This window comes from Notolepis coatsorum (genome assembly GCF_963971535.1).
Source record: "Notolepis coatsorum genome assembly, chromosome: 19".
NCBI classification, from domain to species: Eukaryota; Metazoa; Chordata; class Actinopteri; order Aulopiformes; family Paralepididae; genus Notolepis; species Notolepis coatsorum.
In genome coordinates, this window is record NC_140183.1 from 46,459,827 (window position 1) to 46,486,151 (window position 26,325).

Below are 26,325 nucleotides of genomic sequence, written 5' to 3' on the forward strand. Positions count from 1 at the left end.
CTCAACTCCCGGTGCCGTGGTGCAACGCTGTCGAGTTCCCGGTGGAGTTTGTAAGACACTTTTATGTATGCTTTTCTACACAAGATGTTTTTATTTATTTTTTTGTAATTTTCGTTAGACTGTACTGTATACGGACGATGTGATTGGTGATAGGTTCTGGTCAGAGCACGCTACCCTATTATGAGAAAGCGACGCTGTAGTAGCAGATTTCTCAACTTTTATCTCGTTCAGAGCGCGATGCCAGATTTAATTAGTTTTGTATAAGTTAGATAAGACGGTGCTTCCTAAATGCGCGATGTGAAAACGACCCTATTTGAATATGTATGACTTCTCGGAATTTAATTAAACCGAGGGAGTCAGCGAACGTTGTGACGGCGGGTGAGTTGGCAAGTTTATTTGGTAGTCGAACATTGAAACATAACACTCAGCCTAGCTGTCGCTGAAGCGAATCACCTCGGTTTCTTAAAATAGATGTGGATCACAGGCAGCAGGTCAGTGGTGAGTGATATTTAACTGTAGCCCAACCTTTATACACTATCGGCATTGCCCGTTGGTCGTTGGGGAAATTGGCTAAATACAAGAAACGGGGATGTCGGACAAGACAGGCATTGTGCAAATCACAGTAGCCTACGTAGAGTTGAAAGAGTAGCATGTTTTAGATAACTTCTTTATTCATATTCTGACTGGCTCTACTGTCAGCGTGGCTCAAGGTCGACGTGTACTGCATACTGTAAACACTGCCAGCTGTGTGTGCTGCTAGAAGAGCCGACTGGCCAAAACATCCACCAGGGAACAGATTACACTCTGTTCTGAGGCACAGGGAGCCTCTTCAGTGACCAACTAGTCTGAACATAGAGTTGCATTAAACAAGTTGGTAATCTCCTTGAGTCGGGCAAAGGTGACGCCAACTTACTTCCAGTTCGGACTCGAAAGACTACTTTGAAGCTCAGGCTGTTGAGTGTCACTGCAGGTAGCAATTCTACTACAAGCCATCATAACATCAATACTGAATTAGTGTTCAAACTGGTCTCCTACTCCTCAGGAATGAATATATAGAGATATTAATATATGTTTCTAAATGCAATAATGTTTTTTTTATTATTATTATTCAGAGTGTCCTGAAATATCCAGTGGCCATTAAGAGGGACGTTTCAGCCCTCTGTCCACTATGGCCTCCAGAGGTAAAAATGAGGCTTGTCGCATATGTGGAGGGGTCCTCCAAGGAAATCAACGACGATGGCTGTTTGGAGGCCAGAACAGGAGGGGTGGTAGTGGTCAGACACCGACAGAGTCAGTGAAGAGTGGATGCAGCAGCCCCTGGGGTGAGTGGAGTTTTCTCGCTAGGAGAGTGAAAAATGTGTCAAACATGGAATCTGTCATAGATTTGAATCATTGTTACATTGTTTTTTTTTCCAACCAAGGCAGTTTCATTCCATAATGCTATACATCCGTGTTGAGGGGGAACAGACTGTTAGTTCATATTCATGAGGCTATCTATTTCAGAGATGTACACTATATTTATTAAATGTTATTCCTATTTTATATTTTCTGACTGTAGTAATGGTTTGAACTGCAGTACTTGTTTAAATTCTACTTTCTTACGTTTTCTTTGTTTATTGTATGCACCAACGTACCATAACAAATCCCTTGTACTGTGCAAACATACATGGTAATAAATAATAATAAAAATATATATGAATGTTTAATTTTTTTGTAATTTTCTTCATATCGTTCACACAGGTAGCATGCTATCACTGGGGTCTTCCGTCTCTCTCTCCAAGTCCCTACTTTCCTTGTCCTCCCCCTCGAAAGGAATGGACGTGCTCTCCGTGCTGACGCACATCCTGGGGCAGACCGTGCCGCGGGGGAGCGGGCGCGGGGAGTTCTTGTGCGGCAAGTGTGCGTGCGTCCTCGAGCGGGTGTTCAAGTTCGACTCCGTCATAGCCAGGGTGAGGGTGCTGTCGTCGGAGAGAATCCAGAAGTTGACCAAGGAGCGGGACAAGATCAGACAGTGGGTGCGCCATGCTTACTGCCACAGGCACCCGCAGGACTTCAAGGCCAGGGGTAGCGCCAGCGAGGAGGACTGTGGCGAAGGAGAGAAGGAAGGCTACAGAGAGATGCTCAAAGACAACATGGCACTCTCGGAGTATGAGTGCTGGTCTGAGAAGTGGGACGCCTGTCCGCACTTCATCAGGACAGGCAAGAGATGCACAAAGGGCAACGGCTGCGAAGGCTGCGATGCCCTGCGGGTGTCCGACTCTGATTACGAGTCCGTCTGCGGCGTTCCCCGCCACCTGCCCTTCCAGCCCTTCTCCCCATTGGCCCTGTCGCGGGACAAGTCCCAGAGCATGCCTCTCCATTGGTCCAGGCCGTCGTCCGTCAACTCCAGTGTGGGTTCGTTGTCGGGGTCCAGTCTCTGTCTGCGGGCCCCCTCCATCCAATCCCTAGACTCTCTGGAAGGCACGGAGCCGTTCGATTCGCCGGAGGTGCCGCCGCTCTACCTGGACGGCGTGCTCAGAGTGCTGAGAGGTATCGACGGGAAGCCAGTCAGTTCTCCGCCGGGGAGTAAGATTCCAGTGTTGGGCAGGAAGGGGGGGAGATGTGCGGGGCGGACGGGGGAAATGCCGTCGCCTGCCGTCAACAGAGTGCTGATTTTTGGGGAGGTGGCGGTGAACGGAGAAGATGCTGTGGATGGAGAGAACGGTGACGTTCTAACTGATCTGAGGGACGAGTTCATGCCTCTTCATCGACAGGTGAGTGTTGTTTTTAAGCTCTAGTTCAAACCCGCCACGCACAACGGAAACAAATAGAGGAAGTGCCAACAGCTTGCCTCCAGATGATCGAATTTATCCGTGACTGTCCCATGTAAATATTGACACACTAGTGGGCTGCAGTAGGTTATCCGGGATCAGTCCAAAAGTCCAACCTAGACTATCAACCGTGGGCCCTTTTTCTAGTACTGAAATTCCATAACCCATATAGTTTTTCCATGACCTCGTCATTTCAGAACACAGCAGGCCGGGTGCACCATGCAGTCAGGCAGTTGCGAGGCCAGCTGGATCAAGCAACAACACGCGTCAGGACCCTGGAGGCTGAGCTGAAACGTGGGAACAACAGCGAGCCGGTGGCTACTGAGATCAATGGATCAGAGGACTGGGTCCAAGTAAGCATTTCAGTCTGTCGTCTGACGCACAATGCAGTTAACATTAAACGGTTAGCTCTGATCTTTGGAACCCTAGCCCTATTTCTTACTTACCAATGAGTTATTTCTCAGCACAATCCATGCTGTTCCTCATACTAGCTCCGGCAAGTTAGCCAAGAACCATTGCAAAGTCAATGGGGTCAAGCTGTCTGTACAAGCTGACTGAAGATCACTGAAACGTACTCCACAGTGCCCACAAAGTAGATTTCAATGAGCTTCAGTCAGTTCGTACAGACAGGAGCTTGACCCCATTGACTTTGCATTGGTTTCTGGTTATCTAGCCGGAGCTAGTATGAGGAACAGCACCATAACTGGTAAGTAGGAAATAGGGCTAGGGTTTCAACAATCAGAACTAACCCTTAAGTCAGCAATGTCACGACTCGTTACACATGCAGTTATCCACACTGCTGCAAGCAAGAGTCTCGTGGCATTTGCCGCTTAACTTTCTCCACAAGAAAAACGGGTTCACTCGACTTTATTACAGCACGTTCACACAGTACACACCTTCACCAGTCATGTGACTAAAATAGCACCCTGAACTAGGTTCTAAATATATTGTCTTGACGGAGCACAAATATCATTATGTAAGGAAAGGTGGGTGGATGGGTTGAGTATTGTCACGCTGCAAGGGTGTGTCTTCTTGCCTTAATGCAAGTGTGTACACACACACACACACACACACACACACACACACACAAGAGACTTTGGAATCCTCCCCGACCAGTGGAGTTTGCCCAAGGCTCACAAGGCCTTTCAATAGAGATATCATTAACAGGCTTCTTAGCTGTCTGCTCTGAATAATGTGACTCTCTCTTTGTCTCTGTCGGTAACTTGTCAGCAGTCTATATGGTCTATAGTGTGTCAGTAACTTGTCAACAGTCTATATGATAAATAGTGTGTCAGTAACTTGTCAACAGGCTATATGATCAATAGTGTGTCAGTAACTTGTCAACAGACAATATGATCAGTCAGTAACTTGTCACCAATCTATATGATCAATAGTGTGTCAGTAACTTGTCAACAGGCTATATAATCCATAGTGTGTCAGTAACTTAAGGTTAAACAAAATATGGTGTGAGCCATGACTCAGTTCTTATGTGTTTATTCTCTTTATTCCAGTTCCCTCAGAGGGAGGGTGGCAGTGCCTTGCTCCAGAGCCTGGGCCACTCTCTCCACAGCCGAGAGCGTCTCATCCAGGTGGGTGAGGTTTATGTGGGGAGACAGGACTCAGCCATGCACACACAGCCATGGGACACTCTCCTGCCGGCTCCAAACTCAGTGGAATGTTGTTTGTCTTCCAATTCACTGGAAGCCGTTAAAGGGACAGTACGACCAAAAATGCATTCTAATAATTTTCTCGGTAGCAGTCGAATCACTGAAGGCACCCTTTTTTTGGCTTCAGGTTTCATTGGAAGTTGCTTTCAGAGGAAATGGTAAAATTGTGACATATTTGTTTTGTATATGGGGGCTGACATAAGCTGCTTATGTCTGGTGAATTTGTTCTCAGAGGATTAACAGTAACTATAATATGGATTTGGTAGTCTGAAATGTTATTTACAATGTAATTTGGCTGGAGAAAAAGGCACTCATTGCCATTTAGCCAGAGTTTGAAGTCTTCAGGTTAACAAGTGAGTCTAAACAAGCTTTTCAGAATGATCACCCTCCAAGCAATAAATTGGCTATAATTAATCAATCGGCAGGAACACTGCCTACCTATTGTACTGCCCAGTTTGTAAAAGTAGTTTACTCTTGTGTGGTGTGGCCAGGCACGGAAGGAAATAATTTAATATTGGGTGTGTGCTACACCCACTAAAATGCCATGTTCAGTACAAACGAAGAAAGAGGTGATGGATAATGCAACATTTGGTTTAAACTAGTTTCTTTTTAACTTAAAAAAAAAAGCATGTTCCACATATTCAAAGAAGTTGCATAATATCCAGCGCCAAAAACGCTGTCCAGCGTTATTGGCCGCCATGCGTTGTCTGCCAGGATCGCTGTACAGCGTTTTTGAGATCAATATTTCATTTTTTCATAATTCATATACCCACCCCCGGTCCTGCAGCTGGACCTTAGATGTGACTGCAACGACGGCTCAATACCGCCGCCTGGTGGATGGTCGGGCGAGTTACACTCTCAAACAGGATGTGCCATCAGTGCATCGATGAAAATCATCCGGCAGTCACATCTCGTTACGGGACTCCCGACAGACACTATGTACATAATGGATCGCTTTCTAAACGTAATAATCGTTATGATTTCGGCGTTTATTGCGCCATACAAACCGGAAATGGATCTAGGCGATCGGCGTCGTATAATTGGGATCTTTCACCGCCAGTCTCATTGGCCCACGCTAAGAGGAATATAACGTTATTTTCAACCCGATTGTGCATTTCCTTGTTTGCAAACCATCTGATCAATATATCCACCCAACCTACATAAAGCAGTTACTGATGATCGGGGAATTATAAACAACCCCCCCTTTCCTCCGCGCATGATGAGGCATAATGTATACCGATCATATACATTTGAGTTTTTTGGTGTAGCGTGTATGGGGGGGAAACGGCAATCGATAATCTATATAATGCGTTTGGGCCTATAACTAGCGTTTTTGGAATTACAGCAGAAAAGATTAAAAACATAGTTATATTCTAGAAGGTATTGTTTGTTTGTTTGTTTATTAACACAGTTAAACAGAAGTAAAAACAATACATAATAAGTTATAACGATTGTGAAGGAGAAGTTAGAAGCCTAGAGGCTTATCAAGAACGTCCCCCGTTTTATAAAATCAAACATACAAAAGGTATTAACACAACAATGTATGAATGAAAAAGTATAACGTTCCCACATCCTGAACGATAGATAATCGATGTTGAATGGGCCATAGTAATGTCAATATAGCAATAAAATTAAATAAATTATAGCCCTGCAAAGAAGGTAAACATCTCCATAGGCTTACAGCACTGGCAGAGAGGGGCATTAGATGGGCATAACCCCCGGCGGGCAATGTGTTAACACTTTGGTTGCCTAAGGTTAAATTAATGATATACCATAGATTGCCAGCGTTATTTGTCTATGGAGAAAGTCCCCTTCTTTGCAGGGCTATAACTTTTTAAATTCTATTGCTACATTGCCATTATTAGGGCCCATTCAAAGTCCTATATGTATTGTTCATTGTGTAGCAACGTTAAACTTTTTCATTCACATATTCATAGTAAAGTATGGTCTAATGTATAAGTATGTTTTCATCTCTTTCTGCAGCTTTCTCCAGAACGTGATCTATAGCCCCAAATGCATTATATTGATGATGAAATACAGTTTGATGGCAATCAGCGCGATATAAAAAATTCCAACTAGACGTACTTCTAGAAGTTACTACACGTCATCTGATGTTGACCGGATGGGCGAGGGGGCGTTTATAATTCCGTGGGCAGCGTTATACCAATCATCTAATGTGGGTCAAATGTTGATAATATCAGTTATTATCGAAGACGGTAACGTTACACGCTGAAACTCACCCCAGTCTCCGCGCGCCGTTGGGCGATCATCGTCGAGTAGAAATTTGATCATTATGGGATATATTATTACCCGGTCCATCTCCAGCTTGTATAATGGTATATACGTCCAAATCATGTTGTTTATCGAGTTATTGGCAATCGATCGCTATGTAGTGTGACGAGCTAGAGTCACGGGACATGTACCGAGTGGCCGGAAGCAATACGGACGTCTAGCAAAACCTCTACTGCGCTTCCTGTTAAGCGGTTGCGCCGATCGGCCACCAGATGGCGCTCCTGAACCGCCAGAGAGCTCAGTGGGTCCTGCTGGTGGATCTCAGGCCAGCGGAGGGACATTATGAATCCGATCGCAGATTTTTGAAATATTGATATAAGGACGCTGTACAGCGTCCCCCGGCAACTTTAGCATGGCCAGCAAAGACGTGAGAAGACGTGTCCCGGCACCCAAAGTGTTAATGTTATGCCATGTGTTTGTATACGATAGAATAAACACCTCCCTCTACCCGTACAATGTTGCTTTAATATTTTCCTTTTTATAATGGAAAGGATGCATTTTACACAACATCATGAAATGCAGTGAGCCTTGGCCTTGTTTTCACACCTGGCAGAAAGAAATGCAGAATATTCGCACGTTTCCTCTGGGCAACGGCTGGCTAGCAATTCACTGTCACCTGCACAAAACTGCCTCTGGTGGACATGCAATATGTCCACAAAGGATATGTTTGTGTGTTTTCCATCTTCCATCCAGCAGATGGTAATTTCCTGTCGTCTTCTTCCCTCAGGAGTGCATGGGTCTGATCAGGAGGCTGTGTGTGGAGGTTGGGACGGGGCCGGAGCTGGCTGACAAGCTGACCGACAAACTGGCAGGAAACCTGAAGGAGACGCTCTCTGACAATAAGGTGAAACCCCACTTTCTGCGTATAATTAAATAAAAAAAAATTATCAGAAATGAAAAGTCTGACGACTCCTAGCATTTTAAAACTATAGTGTGTCTAAATGTGCTGTGACTAGGGATGGGTATCGTTAGGATTTTATCGATACTACTACTCTTATCGATACTGCTTAACTGTTCGGTACTTTATCGATACTCTTATCGGTTCTTTTTTATTTAGCAAAACAAATTATTAAGAACAGAATCCACATTGCTTTATTATTCATTTATATAACTATTACTGCACATGGCTACTTTTAATTATTAATTTGATCAATTAATACAAGCAGTCAGATAAATGAACTATTTTGGGACTTTCTATTTTATTTAGAAAGTTCTTAAATCAGAATGTCCCACCTAATACCCAGCTGTTAAAAACAGTTCAATACTCCATGTTATTAGTAGAGGCTGTGACACTCTGTCATCCTTCCTCTAGCTGCTAGGGTGAAGGGACTTTGGGCTTGCTGGGACCGGTGGTGGTAGAGGGAGGAGGGGTGGGCTGGGACATGGTGGCTGCAGCCTCAGCCTGAAGATCTTTCATCTTTATTTTTTTTTTTTTATCTTTTTCCCCCTCCTTTTTCCTCAGATTTTTCTCCCATCCCAATGTTAGTCGTTATGCCAATTCCCAATCCCCTTCCTGGTCGCTGCGCACTTACCCCCCACAGTCGGTCTGGGAGAGTGGAGGCTATCACGTGCTTCCTCCGACACACGTCTAGCCAATCAACCGCTTCTTTTCACCTGGCAGCACGGACTCTCACTGAGAGGGTGTAACGTGTGGAAGGATCACACTACCCCCCTTAGATCCTATCCGCGCTGAGCAGGCCCCCCGACCGAACTGTAGGAGTCGCTGTTTACAACGACCCGGACCCACCCCGCCAGCTTTCCCACCCTCTAATACAGCCAATTGTATTAGTGTGAACGGCCAGCCAAGCTGGTGACAACACCGGAGCTGTGAGCTGGATTCGAACAGGCAAATCCAGCGTCTCCGGTGTTGGTGACGAACGCAATCTCCGCTACGCCACCTAACCGCCTCGATCTTTCATCTTTCTAATATATTTGTAGCTAAACAATTAGCTAAGCAATTATATTTTATTTATTAGCCTATTCATAATAATTTGTTATTAGCCTAGCTAACTCCGTATCTTGGCTTACCTGCAGTGGACGTGGATGGAGATGGAACACTGCGAGCAAAGCAGTCAAACGGTGCATTTCTGCAGACTAATGTTATGTTTTGACAAATTGCTTGTATTGCCACACTTACTGGCAAATGTTTTATTGCACTTGTGGCAAAGTGCGTCGTCGGCATCGACTTTCGTAAAGTGTACCCAGACTTTCGAGCGCTTTGCTCTCTCCGCCATGACGAGCGCAGAGCTCGGTCTGTGTGTGCTGCGCTTCAGCAGCACGGAGCCACTGACTGGCACCTCCCTTAAGTACCCGTGTGTGTATGTGTGAGTAATAATGGCTCGCTGCGGCTCGCTTCTCGTGCAGAGACAGAGAGAGGAGAGATAGTTCCCAACATTTAAATTCCTCGAAAAAATAACTCATAGTAATAATAATTTCGATAGTATCGATAGCGGTACCGATAACGTCGGAGCTTATCAATACTCAGTTTTTTTCTAATTTAGTACCGGTTCCCGTTTAGAACCGGGGTCTGGGGGGCATCCCTAGCTGTGACCCTATGTGGCATCCAATTGACTATCTCAAAACCCGCCCTCTTTTCTTGATCCTCCAATCACAACTGTCACTGAATATATATATAACAAATTATTCCCAGCCTCTGATTGGCAGGGCAAAAACATTGAATTGGCCAAAAAGAACAGCTCCCTGCATCAATAACCAATCAGATGTTTTTGGCCAGCTAAGTGGTGTTCCCAGGGGCACATCGGAAAACCAAGACCACCATAAGCATTCCTCGTCAAACTACAAACGGCATTCCTCATCAAAAACTACAAACAATAGGCGGCTGGGTGGCGCAGTGGAGATTGCACTCGTCACCAATGCGAGAGACTCTGGTCTCGAATCCGGGTGTCAGCATTGCCTCCGGCTTGGGCCAGCCGTCATACTAACTCGTTTGGCTGAGTTAGCGGGAGGAAAGTCGATGGGATGGTAATCTGGCGTTGTGGACAGCGACTCCTACAGGTCAGGTCAGGGCGCCTGCACAGCAAAAGACAGGAAGTGGTGAAGGCAGCGTGACCTCCCACGCGTTACACTTCACCAATGAGAGTCCGCGCTGTCAGGTGAAAAAAGAGCCGCTGGCTGTCTCCGCATGTGTCGGAGGAAGCATGTGGTAGACCTCAGGGCTCCCTTGACCAACCAGTAGGGGGCACATGCGCACAACGACCAGGTAGGGGAGGGGGGAATTGGCATAACGACTAAATTGGGATGGGAGGAAAAGCGCAGAAAAATCAGGCAGGAGAATTTTATTTTTTTTAAACTACAAACGATGTGCAAAACCACCTGCCGATCAGAGGCTGGGAAATATTCTTTATTCTTTTCTTAAATTCGGCTTAAAGCTGCTGGTGCCTCTTGGAGTCTGTGGGAAGCCTTTGTTGCGCACGCATGGGCTTGAAAAGTAATGCAGAGCTTGCTCTATTTCTGCTGGGCAGTGTTGTGTTCATTCTAGGGCTGACCTTCGAATTTTCTTTGGAATTCGAAGCTTCGGGGCCGAGATTCGATTTTAATTCAAAGCTTCGAGATAATTTTTTTTATTATACTTAAGAAATATATATATAATTTTTTTTTTTTATGTTGTGTGACTTGTACAGCAATTTGTTCAACTTTGTCAGTGCTGTAAAGTTAAAATCTTAGACAAACAAAACACTTTGCTTTCATGAAATATTGTAAGCCGTCATTTGAGGCTTTATAAAAGCAGCACAATGAACACAAATCTGTCAGTGCCGAGTCCGACCTCATCTTAAATAACAAACAGCATTGCTTGTTGTAGTTAAGAGTTGATTTTGCTAAAAGAAAAAAATCAAAAAAAAATCATATATATATATTATTTTTAATAATCAAAATTTATTTTCATATTCGAATCCCATGCCCATCGAACGAAGCTTCGAAGTATTTAAGACAGCCCTAGTTCATTCATAGATAAAGACCATAAAGGTCGAGTACTTTCTGGTGATGCATCACATTCACACTCAGTGGCGGACTCAGGCTGTTTGAAGGGCAGGGGCGAAAAAAGAAAAAAAAAGGGCACCTACTGCACAACATGGGACCCCATCAGTAAGCAAAAAGCTATGATGCGTCATGTATGATGAAATAGTCTTCATCCTCGATTAAGATTAACATTAGAATAACATTGACAATCCAGATTAATAGTATAACCACACCTCTATGATAAAAACACACGGGGAACAATACACCTTTAACATTTTTATTTCATAAAACAGTTTAACAGTTAAAAGTTAATTCGAGTGCCGTTGAGCTTCTTCCTTTCTCTCTCCTCCCCTTCTCTCCTCCTGTACTCCCCCTCTCCTCTCATTCTCTCCTCCTGTCCTCTCCTCTCCTCCCCTTCTCTCCTCCTATACTCCCCTACTCTCCTCCTGTACTCCCCTTCTCTCCTCCTATACTCCTCTCCTCCTGTACTCCCCTTCTCTCCTCCTGTCCACTCCTTCTCTCCTCCTGTCCTCTCCTCTCCTCCTGTCCTTTACTCTCCTTCTCTCATCCTGTCCTCTCATCCTGTCCTCTCCTTCTCTCCCTCTCTTTCTCTCCCTATCTTCTCCATTCTCTCCATTAAACTTACTATATTGTACCACCTGACTCCTCCCTCCTGCCATCCTATGTCCTCTCCTCTATCACCTCTAATGAAAATATGTTGGTTATTTTCATGGACAGATTTGTATGTGCTGGCTCTCCATTGCTGCAATGGAAGGGAGATGGGGGTGGGGGAGTCATAGCAGAATTCGTCTTTTGGTCCTCTGTTTATGTCAATGACCTCATTATGATCAATTTGAATATCCCTCTCAATTGAAAGCAGCATAAGATCAGAGAGCCAGAACTGGTTGACAAGGTCCAATAGAGCAACAAAACTCAACAAATCTATCAGAGTGGTGGTCTATGCTGTGCTTCTGAACATGGGCTGGATGGATCAGTGGGATATTTTAATGGCAACAGGAGAGCATTCAAGTTATTTGTTGTTGTGTCACCATCATTTCTCTCAATAGCATTATCAGCATTATCTCTTTCCTCAACTTCTTCATCGTTTCTCTCCATACAATCATCTGCATTTTCTCCTTCCTCCACTTCTTCACCATCTCTTTCCATAGCATTATCTGCATTCTCTCTTTCCTCCACTTCTTCATCGTTTCTCTCCATACAATCATCTGCATTTTCTCCTTCCTCCACTTCTTCACCATTTCCCTTGTGAATATCTCCATCTTCATTGTCTGTACTGTCTTTATCTAAGGTGGAGCAAATAATATTAGTTTTATAATAGTAATATAATTGTACTGTATATAATATTTGTACTGTAGCCTACAATGTTATAATTGTATTATAAAATAGTATGTCATATAGCACATACCACTATAGCCTTCTTGCCTTGATTGGAATAAAAACGGTCTATGGTTGGTCAATTTAAATGTTTAAGACACATTTTTCTGTCCAAAATAAGCATTATTGACCATGTTGGCACCAGATTCTAATTCTTTGCCACTCAAAAGGGCATTTTAGCACGCGTTTTCAACCGTGGGGGCACCAATAGGGCACATCCTCTAATTTCTTTCACTCAAAATGGCACTTTAGCGCGCGTTTTTCAACCGTGGGGGCACCAATAGGGCACATCCTCTAATTTCTTTCACTCAAAAGGGCACTTAAGCGCGCGTTTTTCAACCGTCGGGGCACCAATAGGGCACATCCTCTAATTTCTTTCACTCAAAAGGGCACTTTAGCACGCGTTTTTCAACCGTGGGGGCACCAATAGGGCACATCCTATAATTTCTTTCACTCAAAAGGGCACTTTAGCGCGCGTTTTTCAACCGTGGGGCACCAATAGGGCAAATCCTCATTTCTTTCACTCAAAAGGGCACTTTAGCGCGCGTTTTTCAACCGTGGGGCACCAATAGGGCAAATCCTCATTTCTTTCACTCAAAAGGGCATTTTAGCACGCGTTTTTCGACCGTGGGGGCACCAGGGGGGGGCGGTCGCCCTGAGTCCGCCAGTGTATCACACTCAAGTGATTTGGATTGACTTTACAACTGTGGCTGTCAGTTATTATATGGTTCTTCATTGCAAGGGTTCAGTGGTTAAATGGTTTGCTGTTGTCAGATGAAAACGGACAGAAGACTTCATGACTAGAATTAGAGAGAGGGTAGAATTATGGGATTTTCAGGTTCCCATCCAACAGCAGTGGAATTGAGGAAAACTTGTGATCTTCCTGAGGGAGTTTTTTGTTTTGTTTGTGTTTTGGTAATGTTGTGTCTGAGGACAAGGGTGGTGGTTAACTCATTCGGTGCCAGCTATTAGTCGGGGCCCGCTGTAGCTATAATAATAATGCAGGACCTGTTCAGAGGTAGGCCGCGCTTTAAACGATAGGACTGCGTCACCTTGTTTGTAGAGCTATAACTATATTATAGCTATGGATACAATACTATGGCCCATTTGACATCACCTCACCTATCTATCGTTCAATATGTGAAAAATAATGAATTTTTCCATCCATATGTTCCCGTGTTATACCGTGGTGAATATAAGTATGGTTTTAGAGCGGTCTAGGGTAATTCATGAAATGCTGAGTTATAGCCCTATACGTCAATTCCACTATAGACATTGCCGTTTCTTGCCTGTACACGCTATTATTCCAAAATCAAAATTATATCATAGGTATTATGTTCCATCATGAATGCATGAAAGGGGGGGGGTCGTTTCTGATTATTTGATTGTCAGTAACGACATTCGTATTGAACACTAAAAATGCTTATCAGCCCGATCGGTATAAAAGCATTGCAGGATCAAGCAAAAATTTACGTCGGATCATTCTTACCTGTGATCAGGAGTATTCCAAAAATAATATTCCAATTTGATCGCCATCTGGTACATCCAATGTCCATTTGGTCCACGGCATAATCCACCACAACATATGGATCGGGGATGTTTGACACGCTTCAATGGAACCGGGAGAATGGCTGCCCTCGCCCGACAAGGAAACTTGAAACCGGAGACGTTTGGCCATTACACAGGCCAAGATACAAGGTTACAAAGGGTGCTCGATACCGCCGTCTAGCAGGATGCGGCCGGTATTGCACTTTGGCGACCTCAGACTCATTCCCTATGGTAACACAGAGGTCCGTGGATGAATAATGAATAAAAATATCGAATAAAGGAATAAACTACCAAAACCTGAGAAATCTCGGGTCTTGGCGCCCAACGCATGGCGAGTTAACCCGGGATATCTCTGGTCTGGCACCGAATGTGTTAACAGTTTATTTGGATATTGTTTGTGATGGACGGTGTCATGTGAATGTAGTGTAATTTATGTTGTCATTATTGTGGGTCTAATGTAAAAAAGGGACTATTCATAAATTGAAAGTACATAAACAAATGTTTTAAAGTTCAGAAACTGATGTTGATGATGTATACTGGGTATTCCGAAAAAAAAATCCACATCAACGACCATAAAACAGACTAATTGAGGCAATAGACTCCCAGTTAATCAGATGCTGGATATATTGATATAATATGTATAATATATCTATATACGAATAGGTTGGGGTTTAAATCTACGATCAGAGTAGTTCTTCTTATACATTCTCTCGTTGCACTAACTCTTTAATGAATGAAGTAATCGTAAAATACAACTGGTCCTCATTTGGCTAGGGACCGTCTGGAACCCCCCTCTAACACCACAGTCCTCTGCACCCTGTATTCTAGGGACAGTCTGGAACCCCCCTCTAATACCACAGTCCTCTGCACCCTGTATTCTAGGGACCGTCTGGAACCCCCTTCTAACACCACAGTCCTCTGCACCCTGTATTCTAGGGACCGTCTGGAACCCCCCTCTAATACCACAGTCCTCTGCACCCTGTATTCTAGGGACCGTCTGGAACCCCCTTCTAACACCACAGTCCTCTGCACCCTGTATTCTAGGGACCGTCTGGAACCCCCCTCTAACACCACAGTCCTCTGCACCCTGTATTCTAGGGACCGTCTGGAACCCCCCTCTAACACCACAGTCCTCTGCACCCTGTATTCTAGGGACCATCTGGAACCCCCCTCTAACACCACAGTCCTCTGCACCCTGTATTCTAGGGACCATCTGGAACCCCCTTCTAACACCACAGTCCTCTGCACCCTGTATTCTAGGGACCATCTGGAACCCCCTTCTAACACCACAGTCCTCTGCACCCTGTATTCTAGGGACCGTCTGGAACCCCCTTCTAACACCACAGTCCTCTGCACCCTGTATTCTAGGGACCGTCTGGAACCCCCTTCTAACACCACAGTCCTCTGCAATCTGTATTCTAGGGACCGTCTGGAACCCCCCTCTAACACCACAGTCCTCTGCACCCTGTATTCTAGGGACAGTCTGGAACCCCCCTCTAACACCACAGTGTTAGACCACTATGTTATACGGTGCAACCGCCTATGATGACACAATTAATGATGATGACATTTCAGATCATTTTCCCAAACGTACATTGGAGACACCGCGTCTACATGCTTGGCTACCTGCTATTACATTGGTCTTGATGTTTAACACACTCATAGCATGCCCTGGAGAGTCTGAGGTCTGAGAGGAGTGAGAAAGAGGAGGGGATGGAGAGGGAGATTGCAGCACTGAGGAATGCTGGGAGAGACCGAGAGAGAGACCTCGACACACTCAACACAGTGCTGCAGTGCAACCAGGACATCATCAATGTAAGAATACACACACACACACACTCACTAAAACCCCCCTCTGCCTCAACACACCTAACACTCCACTACAATTAGGACACTGTCAATGTGAGAAGGCATTCAATCGGTCACACACCACAAACTAACTCGCACCTCGGACAAAAATGCACGCCTTGAGGTTTTGACCCTCCCCCACCTCAGTGTCTCTTCCATTCACACACTTGTGCACACAAAAGTGATATTGTACTTTGCTCTGTGCACAAAGCCTGTCAAGAGGTGTTCATTTGATAGTTCTGCATTCCCTCTTGATCACAGGAGCTGCGATTGGCCCTGGCAGAGAAGGAGCGAGTGCAGGGGGAGGCGCTGAAGGAGAGGGAGGTCTGGAGACAGAGGGACCAGGCCATGACAGTGGTGCTCCAGGAGAAGGAGGCTCTGCTCCATTGTCTCAAGGAGGAGCTAGAGAGCTGTCAGAGAGACGTACAGGTGCCTGACACAATCACTCCATTATGTAATGTACACAGTGGTGGGAAAAGTACACAAACACTTTTACTTGCATAAGTAAAAGTAGGAATAACCACATAAAGAGTAGAGGTCCTCTTTCAGAAATCTACTTTGAGTAAAAGTATTTTGATTTTGAATGTGCTTACGGTTAGTATCAAAGGCAAAAGTATATACAACATAGGGCTTGGGAACTTGTATTGAGAAATCTCTAAAACTGCAAAATGTACAGAAACTGAGATATAGAGATGGAGAAAAAGAAAGGTCCAGATCTCCCATGATGGTTGTGACTTGTGATATTTTCTGTGGCACCTTTTCACACAACTTCCAAACCATCTTTTACTCCAGAAATCTGCCTGTCAAGTGGAGTGAGCCTCTACGTATTGTGGCTTTGTGACGTTACCTGACATCACGTTCCCAAGCCCTATTGTATTAGACATTCCTATAGCCATTTCAAAGTTAACGCATTCTGCGCCAACCACGTATTATTACGTGTTTGCTTGACAACCGTTGGGCGCCAAACACGTAATATTACGTTTTTGGATAGTTTTTCCTTTTTTCGATTTTAATAACAATATTACACTCACGGACCTATATGTTACCGCTGAAAATGAAAGCCATACTACCGCTGAAAATGAAAGCCATACTGAGACTCCAAAAGTGCAGTACCGGCCAGATCAAGCTAGGTGGCAGTATCGCCCACCCTTTGAAACCCTGTTCCAGGCCATCCGGGCACAGAATTTAGACAAAGCCAAGTAAATTACTTCATCCGACCACTTCGAAACGCATCTAGCACACTCGATCCATAAGTTGTGCCAAATTATGTCCGGGACCAGATGGACATCAATACTTGAAATCGCGATCAGACAATTGGAATATTCTTTTTGGAATAACCCTGATCAAAGGTAAGGACTATCTGACGTCAATTCCACCTTGATCCTACAATGATTTCATATCGATCCAGCTGATCAGCGTGTGTGGTGTTCAAAACTAATGCTGTTACTGGCTATCAAAGCATCTAAAACGACCCCCCCCCCTTTCATGCATTCATGATGAAACATAATACCTATTATATACATTTGATTTGGAAATAGTAGCGTGTCCAGGCAAGAAACGCCAGCGCTTATAGCAGAATTCACGTAGCGCCCTATAACTCAGCTTTTCAAGAATTTGCCCGGATCACTCCTAAACTATACAGTATTCACCACGGGATAACGCGCGAACGTATACATGAAAAATCTCTTTTTTGTATGATCGATGGAAGAAAGTGACTGTCAAATTACCATAGTATTGTCTCCATAGTTATAATATAGATATAGCTCTCCAAACATAGTGATGCACAGTGAAAGTAGTCCATTCTCTTCGGTTCAAATAACAAACTCAGCAAGACCGACGGATTCTCAGTTACAGTGGGTGACAATATTGTCACAAGGAAAGACGAAATTACCTACCTGGGTTCCATCCTAGAGGCAAATCTTTCCTGTGACAAAATGGCATCCAATGTAATAAAAAAAGTCAACCAACGAACTAGATTCTTGTACCGGATCTCCTCTCTGGTAAACAAGAATACCCTGAAGACTCTGGCAGGAGCACTCATTCAAGGGTACTATGACTATGCGTGCACCTCATGGTACCAAAGCACCTCAAAGGCGCTTAAAACAAAATTACAAACATCACAAAACAAACTGGTCAGACTACTGCTTGACCTGAACCCCAGAACCCACCTCACCCCTGCCCACTTTGCCAACCTAGGATGGCTTAGAGTAGACGACAGAGTACAGCAACTTGCAATGGGCCTGGTCTACAAGATACACTATACGACCGGGGTGCCCATGTACATGTCAAAATACTTCCCAAAGGTCAGTGAATACCACAACCACTACACCAGAGGAAGCTCAACAAATCATGTGAAACCCAGATTCGGCTCAAACAAGGGACTAAACACGTTTCGCAATTATGCCACAACAATGTGGAACGCCCTACCCAAAGCTGTAAAGGAATGTGAATCCCTGCCCACATTCAAAACCGCTCTTAAAGAGCACCTACGGGAGGCTGCAATTCGAAACTGGCCACCGTAAATGCCCAAAACCCCCACCACCTCCTAATAGACAGTCTCCTCCCCACCGCATGTATATATTCCCTCCCCGCCGTATGTATATTTCCCTCCCACCCCCTCCTAATGTACAGTCCCCTCCCCATCATATGTATATACTCTGTCAGGATCTAGGGGTAACAGTACTGTATATTTGAATACCGCCTATGTCACAAATGTATCAGTACTAAATACCTATATGTCCCTATGCCATAAATGTCATGTATGTTGTGTATGTCATAAATGTCTATATGAATTGAAAATGGGGGACCCTGATGGAAACAAGACAAACGTCTTTCTCAGGTCTGCATCCCCTTAACAATTGTATGTATTGAGCCGTACTGTATTGTACCCATTCTGCAATCTGTTAAATAAAGTTTTCATTCATTCATTCATTCATATGGAAACCTGGTGCATTAGCTACAAGGATAAGGGTAATGTCTGGCGCCCAATGTGTTTAATAGTCATCCGTAATAGTTATTCTCTCTGTTTTGTTGATTGGGGAGTTGGTGCTGCAGCCTGAAGGCTTTTCCTGACACAAGTCCAGTCTGTAAATATTGACTCCACCGACTGAAGGGAAAGTTTTGCTCATTTTCTTACAGCTTGTTGTCTTTTCCTCCAGGCTCTCTCGGACTCTGTGATTAGCCAGGGGCTGTCGGGGGGAGGGGCTGAGGCGACTCTGGCCTATCGGCTGAGAGAGAAGGAGGGCCTGCTGGCAGCCTGGCTGGAAAACAGAGAGGACAACGGCACCACCATGTGCCAGGAAGTCACCAAGCTCACTACTGCCCTGCAGGACTACCAGCTTATGGTGCAGGTGAGAGGTCATAATGAGAACAGGTTCTTTCTTATCTTTGTTTACAGAGATAAATTTTACACTTTATTGCTTTAATTTAATGTCCCTCACAGCTTCCATTTGATTGCATCCATGTTCCACCTCCTAATGGTTTTGTTAATTTGTTTGGGACACAACATGGTTTACAGAGTAAAATTATTGTACAGAGTAAAATAAGCAACTAGGAGGCAGATGTTAATTGAATAATTCATACATTCATTTATACTGGCATTTTGACCCACAGGGCTGCTTGCCAGTCTCATGTTACATAGTCTTAGCACGGCCTACCTGAGTATGCCCATGTTAACAGGTTAGAGCAGCCACACAGCCCATGTTAACAGGTTAGAGCAGCCACACAGCCCATGTTAACAGGTTAGAGCAGCCACACAGCCCATGTTAACAGGTTAGAGCGGCCACACAGCCCATGTTGACAGGTTAGAGCGGCCACACAGCCCATGTTAACAGGTTAGAGCAGCCACACAGCCCATGTTAACAGGTTAAAGCAGCTACACAGCCCATGTTAACAGGTTAGAGCAGCCACACAGCCCATGTTAACAGGTTAGAGCAGCCACACAGCCCATGTTAACAGGTTAGAGCGGCCACACAGCCCATGTTGACAGGTTAGAGCGGCCACACAGCCCATGTTAACAGGTTAGAGCGGCCACACAGCCCATGTTAACAGGTTAAAGCAGCTACACAGTCCATGTTAACAGGTTAGAGCAGCCACACAGCCCATGTTAACAGGTTAGAGCAGCTACACAGCCCATGTTAACAGGTTAGAGCAGCCACACAGCCCATGTTAACAGGTTAGAGCGGCCACACAGCCCATGTTAACAGGTTAAAGCAGCTACACAGCCCATGTTAACAGGTTAAAGCAGCTACACAGCCCATGTTAACAGATTAGAGCAGCCACACAGCCCATGTTAACAGGTTAAAGCATCCACACAGCCCATGTTAACAGGTTAGAGCAGCTACACAGCCCATGTTAACAGGTTAGAGCATCCACACAGCCCATGTTAACAGGTTAGAGCAGCTACACAGCCCATGTTAACAGGTTAAAGCATCCACACAGCCCATGTTAACAGGTTAAAGCAGCTACACAGCCCATGTTAAGAGGTTAGAGCAGCTACACAGCCCATGTTGACAGGTTAGAGCAGCCACACAGCCCATGTTAACAGGTTAAAGCAGCTACACAGCCCATGTTAACAGGTTAGAGCAGCTACACAGCCCATGTTAACAGGTTAAAGCAGCTACACAGCCCATGTTAACAGGTTAGAGCGGCTACACAGCCCATGTTAACAGGTTAGAGCGGCTACACAGCCCATGTTAACGGGTTAGAGCATCTACACAGCCCATGTTAACATGTTAGAGCAGCTACACAGCCCATGTTAACAGGTTAGAGCAGCTACACAGCCCATGTTAACAGGTTAAAGCAGCTACACAGCCCATGTTAACAGGTTAGAGCGGCTACACAGCCCATGTTAACAGGTTAGAGCGGCTACACAGCCCATGTTAACGGGTTAGAGCATCTACACAGCCCATGTTAACATGTTAGAGCGGCCACACAGCCCATGTTAACAGGTTAGACACAGCCCACTCTCTGCAAAAATAGACATTGAAATGATCTATTGATATTTGATAGTCATATTGACATTAGTCTTGCTTCTCACCACAATACATCCCTGCTATAGAGGGATGATAATGGGGTTTGTATTTAGTAATTCTTTAAACCAATCAGTCACTAAACCCGGGACGCAGCGACTGTCTCCTTGCATAATAGTGTCACAGATGGCAGAAGGGGAGCAGAATTCCAACTGAGATATGCTTATACCCACTATATATCACTATATTTACATAACTGACACCTTTTACTATAGTTCTTCCAACGTCTATATCCAGTGATGCCGGTAACGCGTTACTAAGTAACGCGTTATTGTAATCTGATTACTTTCCCCCGAAAATAGTAATCTAACGCGTTAATCTTTAAAAGCCAGTAATCTGATTGCAGTTACTTGTCCAAGTGGCTGTGCGTTACTATTTTGTTACTATCTCATAAATTCATAATGCAGGCGGAATGCAGTATTTTATTTCGTTTTTGACAGTCAAAAATACATGTTGAGCTGTTTTTCTTATTTGGGAGTGACGTGGTGTGGCAGTGAAAGGGTTACACAAGAATGTGTCCCGCGGCGTGACTGGACTCTCTGTCTGTGAGTGACTCTGCTTTGGCCCAATCACATTCCCCATCCACAGTCTGCGAATCAGAGGCAGAGTAGGGCGGGTCTTCACAGCACGTCATGTGACATATGCGCCAATCGTGTGACAGCAGGGCTCGTCTGCATTCGTCTGAGAATTCCACCCCAAAACGCTTGTCTAAACGAAGTGAAACCGCAGGAAGACTTTTGCGGTTTCTGTTCAGACTTCCACCCCAAAACGCTCGTCTAAACGTAGCCTCAGTCAAAATACTGTCTACCGCTAAAAACAGCACATCCAATTGCATTGAAAGCATCTGGAATCACAACACTAGCCGACGCTTCGACTAGGTACAGGAGGACTCGGAGGCCAGCCAAACAGCAAAAGAGAGAGATTGTTTCTTTCCCTATTGATTAATGTATATTTGATGGTGGCAGAGCAAAAGCTCTTATTTGCCAGATTTACAGTTAATTTACATGTTAAAGAGAGACTGATTGTATGTTTATAGAGAGACATTTATAAAAACAATTTAATAGTTACAGTTGATATAATTGAATAGTTCAGCCTGCATTTGTTAGATGTGAATGGATACACTGGTTTTGTAAAACCACTGGCTGGCTGCTCTAATGCTGTGAGCATCATAGACTGTTGCTTTACCATACTTGATGGTACAGAAGCTGAAGCACTAGTTTAACAATTTACGTTATGTGCAGAGAAACAAGTTAAAAACAATTTATGCACTTTCAATAAAGCGTTTAAAAAAAACTGTTGGGGGAACGACGACGACTTCGTAACCTAGTTACTTTCAAAGTAACTAAGTTACTCTGATAATCAAGTAATCAGTAAAGTAACTTGGATTACTTTTTAAAGGAGTAATCAGTAATCGGATTACTTTTACAAGTAATCTGTGGCATCACTGTCTATATCTGTAGAATATGTCAAAGACATGCAGTTAAACTTCAACTAAGAGTTTTTACTAGGGATGTTCGATATTGGCTTTTTTACCGATATACCGATATTGCCAACTCTTAATTTCCGATACCGATATCAACCGATACCGATATATGCAGGGTTTTCCCCCAAAAAAACTGAATAATTTCAGGTAATGAACATTACATATCTCTTGTCGTGGAATTAACACAACATTATGCATGCTTTTGACAATAAATAAAATAAGAATTTGTTCTTACTTGCTTGCCTGGGTAAATAAAGGTTAAATAAATGTAAAAAGAAAATGTCTTATTTTTTAAACCGATACCGATCATTTCCGATATTACATTTTAATGCCAATATCGGCCGATAATATCGGACATTCCTAGTTTGAAACTTTTTACCCTTTGTCCAAAACTCCAAATCTGTGAATATTACTGTATAAAAATCGAATAACATAAATTACAAATCATTTGATCTTGCTTTGAGAGACGGCACGCTCTCACTCTAGCACGCTGTATATTTGTAGTCGTCTAAAATGATGTCCTAGCATGCGTTGTTGTGATAAGGAGGAGCAGTGTTAAATCGTGGATGATGGCTGTGTAGAGAGGGGAGAGAGCGCTATGTAAGTGTAGCTACTAAGTTGCACATCAAGCCAAACCAGCTGGGGAGAGATGGAGAGATAATGGAGATATGTCTCTGCTGAGTTTTCTCAAGTTTTGTTCAGCACTGTTATGATTGCAAATGATGATAAACAAAACTGCACCCGTGGTAACCCACAAAAACAATACATTTAGACCAATTAAAACTATTTAAGTTATGTGTTTTCAACATGTCAGCTCTTACCCCGTTAAGCTTAATTTTTTAATGTGCAAGACGTGTTCATGGATGGAGTTTTAAAATGACCCTCATCAGTTTGGTTTGCACATATATTGCATATTCAAAATTACAGAGTTTTTACCTTAAGTTCTTACCCACATGAAAGATCTAACCTACCATAGATCTAAACTACTATATATCTAATCTACCATAGATCTAAACTACCCCCACACCACCACCATCACGTCGCCTCATCCTTTTCTAACTTATTTCCTCTGCTCTGTTCAGAATCAGCAGGAGACTCATACCCGGACGGAGTCCTCGCTGACTGCCCAGCTGAACGAGGTGCGGAGGGATTTGAGGGAGCAGGGGAAGGAGAAGAAGGAGGTGCAGAGGGCCTGGCAGAACTACCGGGAGGACCAGGGGAGGGAGGAGAGGAGGCTGAGGGAGAGTCTGGAGAAGAGAGACGAGCTCATCGAGGTGCGTTACTTAGAATAGTTCAAAACAGGCCCTGCGAAATGACTCTTTAATATTGTTACCGTATGTCCCTGGACATGTTGTACAGCTACTTTCATATTGTTACCTTATGTCCCTGGACGTATTATACAGCTACTTTCATATTGTTACCTTATGTCCCTGGACATCAGCTACATTCATTACATACAGTAAAATAAACACTGACCCACCCTGCACTCTGGGGCATACCCCCATCCCCTAACTAAATCTGACAATGAGATAATATGGTACATTATTGTGGAAAAGTTCTCCTTGCAGTAGATTTTATACTGATCTGCGTCAGTCTCCATTTTAATAATCTTTGATTAACCCTTTCTGTGCCATTAACGTATATATACGTGTTTGCTCGCCAACCGCTGAGTGGCAATCACGTATATATGTTATTTGGTCCGTTTTCCTTTTTTTACGATTTTAATATCCTAGTATACAGTCTCACGGACCTCGGTGTATCATTGGAACTCAACCAGAGAGTGCAATACCGGCCAAATCCTGCTAGGTGGCAGTATCGCCTACCCTTTGAAACCTTATTTCACACTGTGTGTTACATTGTATATGGTCCGGGCGGAGAATTTAGACCAAACCAAGTGAATCGCTTCATCCGAGCACTTTGGAATGCGTTCAGCACACTTGAAGCATATCTTGTGCCAGTTCATGTCAGGGACCCGATTGACATCAATACTGGAAATCGCGATCAGACAATTGGAATATTAATTTTGGGATACCTCCTAGTAAAGGTAAGGACTATATGACATCAATCCTACTTTGATCCAACAATGATTTCACATCGATTGCAACTATGTAACATACGGTACTCTAAAACGTATGCCGTTGCTCATGATCAGATCATCAAAAAATTATTGATTTTGAAATGGTAACTTGTCCAGGCGAGCAACGCGAACGGCTTTAGCAAAATTCACATAGCGCTCCATAACTCTGCTTTTCAGGAATTAGCCCGGATTACTCTGAAACTATTCACCACGGGATAACACGCAAACGTATATATTTTTTTTTTACATGTTGGACGAGAGATAGCGACTGTCAAATGAGCCATAGTATTGTCTCCATAGCTATAATATAGAATATAGATATAGCTCTGCAAACATCGTGGCGCACAGTGAAAATAGGCAATGGAAAGCTGGTGCATTGACTACAGGGATGAGGGTAATAGCTGCCGCTCATGATAAGATGAGATAAGATGAGATAAAACATTCCTTTTATTAATGTTCAAATGTTCAAGTCTCTCCCAATGTTTTAAGTCTCTTCAGTTTCATTTGGAAAAACGCATCACCCAACATACACTGAATGATATTTCACTGGGACTTTTAAAGAGTTCTTTTGATGCTTGTGATCATGATGATAATATTATATTTATATTATTAATATTTTTTTCATTTTAGCAAATTCTCTTGGATTCTGAGGAGCGGGACCACCTCGTCAAGGAGATGCACCATAATCTACTTAACAAATATGAGCCCATGACTGCTTTCAAACACACCCTGTGATGGGGCAGCGGTGCTGGTACAGTGAGCACCAGAGCACATTTACTGGAGAGAGATGGTAGAATAACTTGCACTTTTTGCACCACATTTGTTGTGGGTGATTATATGTACATTTGAGTCTATTTAAAAAAATCTAATTTGCATTGGTGGCGTGAAATGGACCAAATTTAAAAATATTTTTCATTTTAAAGTACTGAATTCTCCAAAGCAAAATCAACAGGCATTTCAATGTTATTGAATGAGATGTGATTATTAATTACAATTACATTAAATGTAGGTTATTACTGACCAGCTTTTTAAAGCTGGAGACGAGTGATGGGTGATTTGATTTGATTTAAAAATCATTATGTAACTGTATTTAGTTGATTTTTGAATGTATGTGTTAGGTGTTGATTAGATTTCATGTCATGCAGTGGGATGGTGGTTGATGCATTTCTGAGTGGCTTGATGTGTAGTGGTTGGTGCAGGTCACTGCTTGTATGTCCTTCAGTACATGGGAGGGAGCAGGTTGCATTCGTTTAGGTTTGGAAAAGGGTTTGATTTCCTTTTATAGCTCTTAAAGGGGAACTATCTTATAAATGGCCTTTTTGAGTGTTTAGCATTGTTTCCTAGCTATGTGAACTTATATTAATATGATCTATGTCTCAAAATTCTCATATTGGCGCATTCTTCCAATTCTCCTCTCACAATATTCACCCTCACTGAACTGAGTCGTTTGAAAATGTGCCTATATGTGATGTCATATAGTCACTGCTGCATGTTAATGTGGCTCCTCAGGCACCAGCACCTGCACCCCAGTCCACATCAGCTCAAAACAGCTCGAGATCTTGAGGTAGAAAAATGCTGTTTTTGAGGACTTGATTAGAAATACAAAACAATGAATAAAAAAAATATATATATTACAGAGGTGTTCCATAGACTCACAGGAATTGTGTAAAAGTGCCCAAATAGTGAAAGAAATAGTAAAATAGTTCCCCTTTAACAGCATCCTACTGTATTGTAAATTAGTTGTGTTTCTTTGTCTTTTGTTGCACCAATGAGGCCTTTTTATGTTCCTTGTAGAGTACTGCCATCTTTTTTTGTTTACATTACTTGCTTGGAACTTTCAATGCCAAGGAGAGGAACTCGCTTAGGACCAAAAATAATTTATTTTAAGCTTTGGGCTCTTGTACAATTTTTTTGTTGTTTCTTTTTACATATGGTTTGACATTTTTACTTGGGAACATTCCTGACTCGTTTTCTTTGTTTTGTGTTATTGCTCTAGTTCTGTCATTCTAGAGTCTGCATTATTTCCCTTTTAACTCAAGAGAATAAAATGCTCTGATAAAAAAATGATGTCTGCATCTAATCTATAGACTTACTTGTTTTTTTTAAACAAGCTGTGTACTTAGCCCATTGGTGACCTGTGGGTGTATCTGCTCTGCTCTATATCGACTATCATATGGAACACGATCTCCACATATTA

The 26,325-nt window shown here is 43.5% G+C and overlaps 1 protein-coding gene across 2 annotated transcripts; it reads left to right on the forward strand.

Moving 5' to 3' along the window:
* Positions 1–26,183, forward strand: LOC311246745 (uncharacterized protein). Of its 2 annotated transcripts, none has more exons than XM_084336971.1 (11): positions 1–50; positions 1,113–1,322; positions 1,741–2,753; positions 3,008–3,163; positions 4,322–4,399; positions 7,497–7,613; positions 15,356–15,505; positions 15,800–15,967; positions 18,697–18,888; positions 23,134–23,325; positions 24,759–26,183. In XM_084336971.1, the coding sequence occupies exons 2-11, from the start codon at positions 1,169–1,171 to the stop codon at positions 24,861–24,863; spliced, it is 2,325 nt and encodes a 774-aa protein (XP_084193097.1). In that variant the 5' UTR covers positions 1–50; positions 1,113–1,168; the 3' UTR covers positions 24,864–26,183. The 2 variants fall into 2 exon arrangements, with proteins under 2 accessions (XP_084193097.1, XP_084193098.1); XM_084336972.1 differs by lacking the exon at positions 1–50 and adding an exon at positions 332–378.
* The last annotated feature ends 142 nt before the right edge of the window (positions 26,184–26,325 follow it).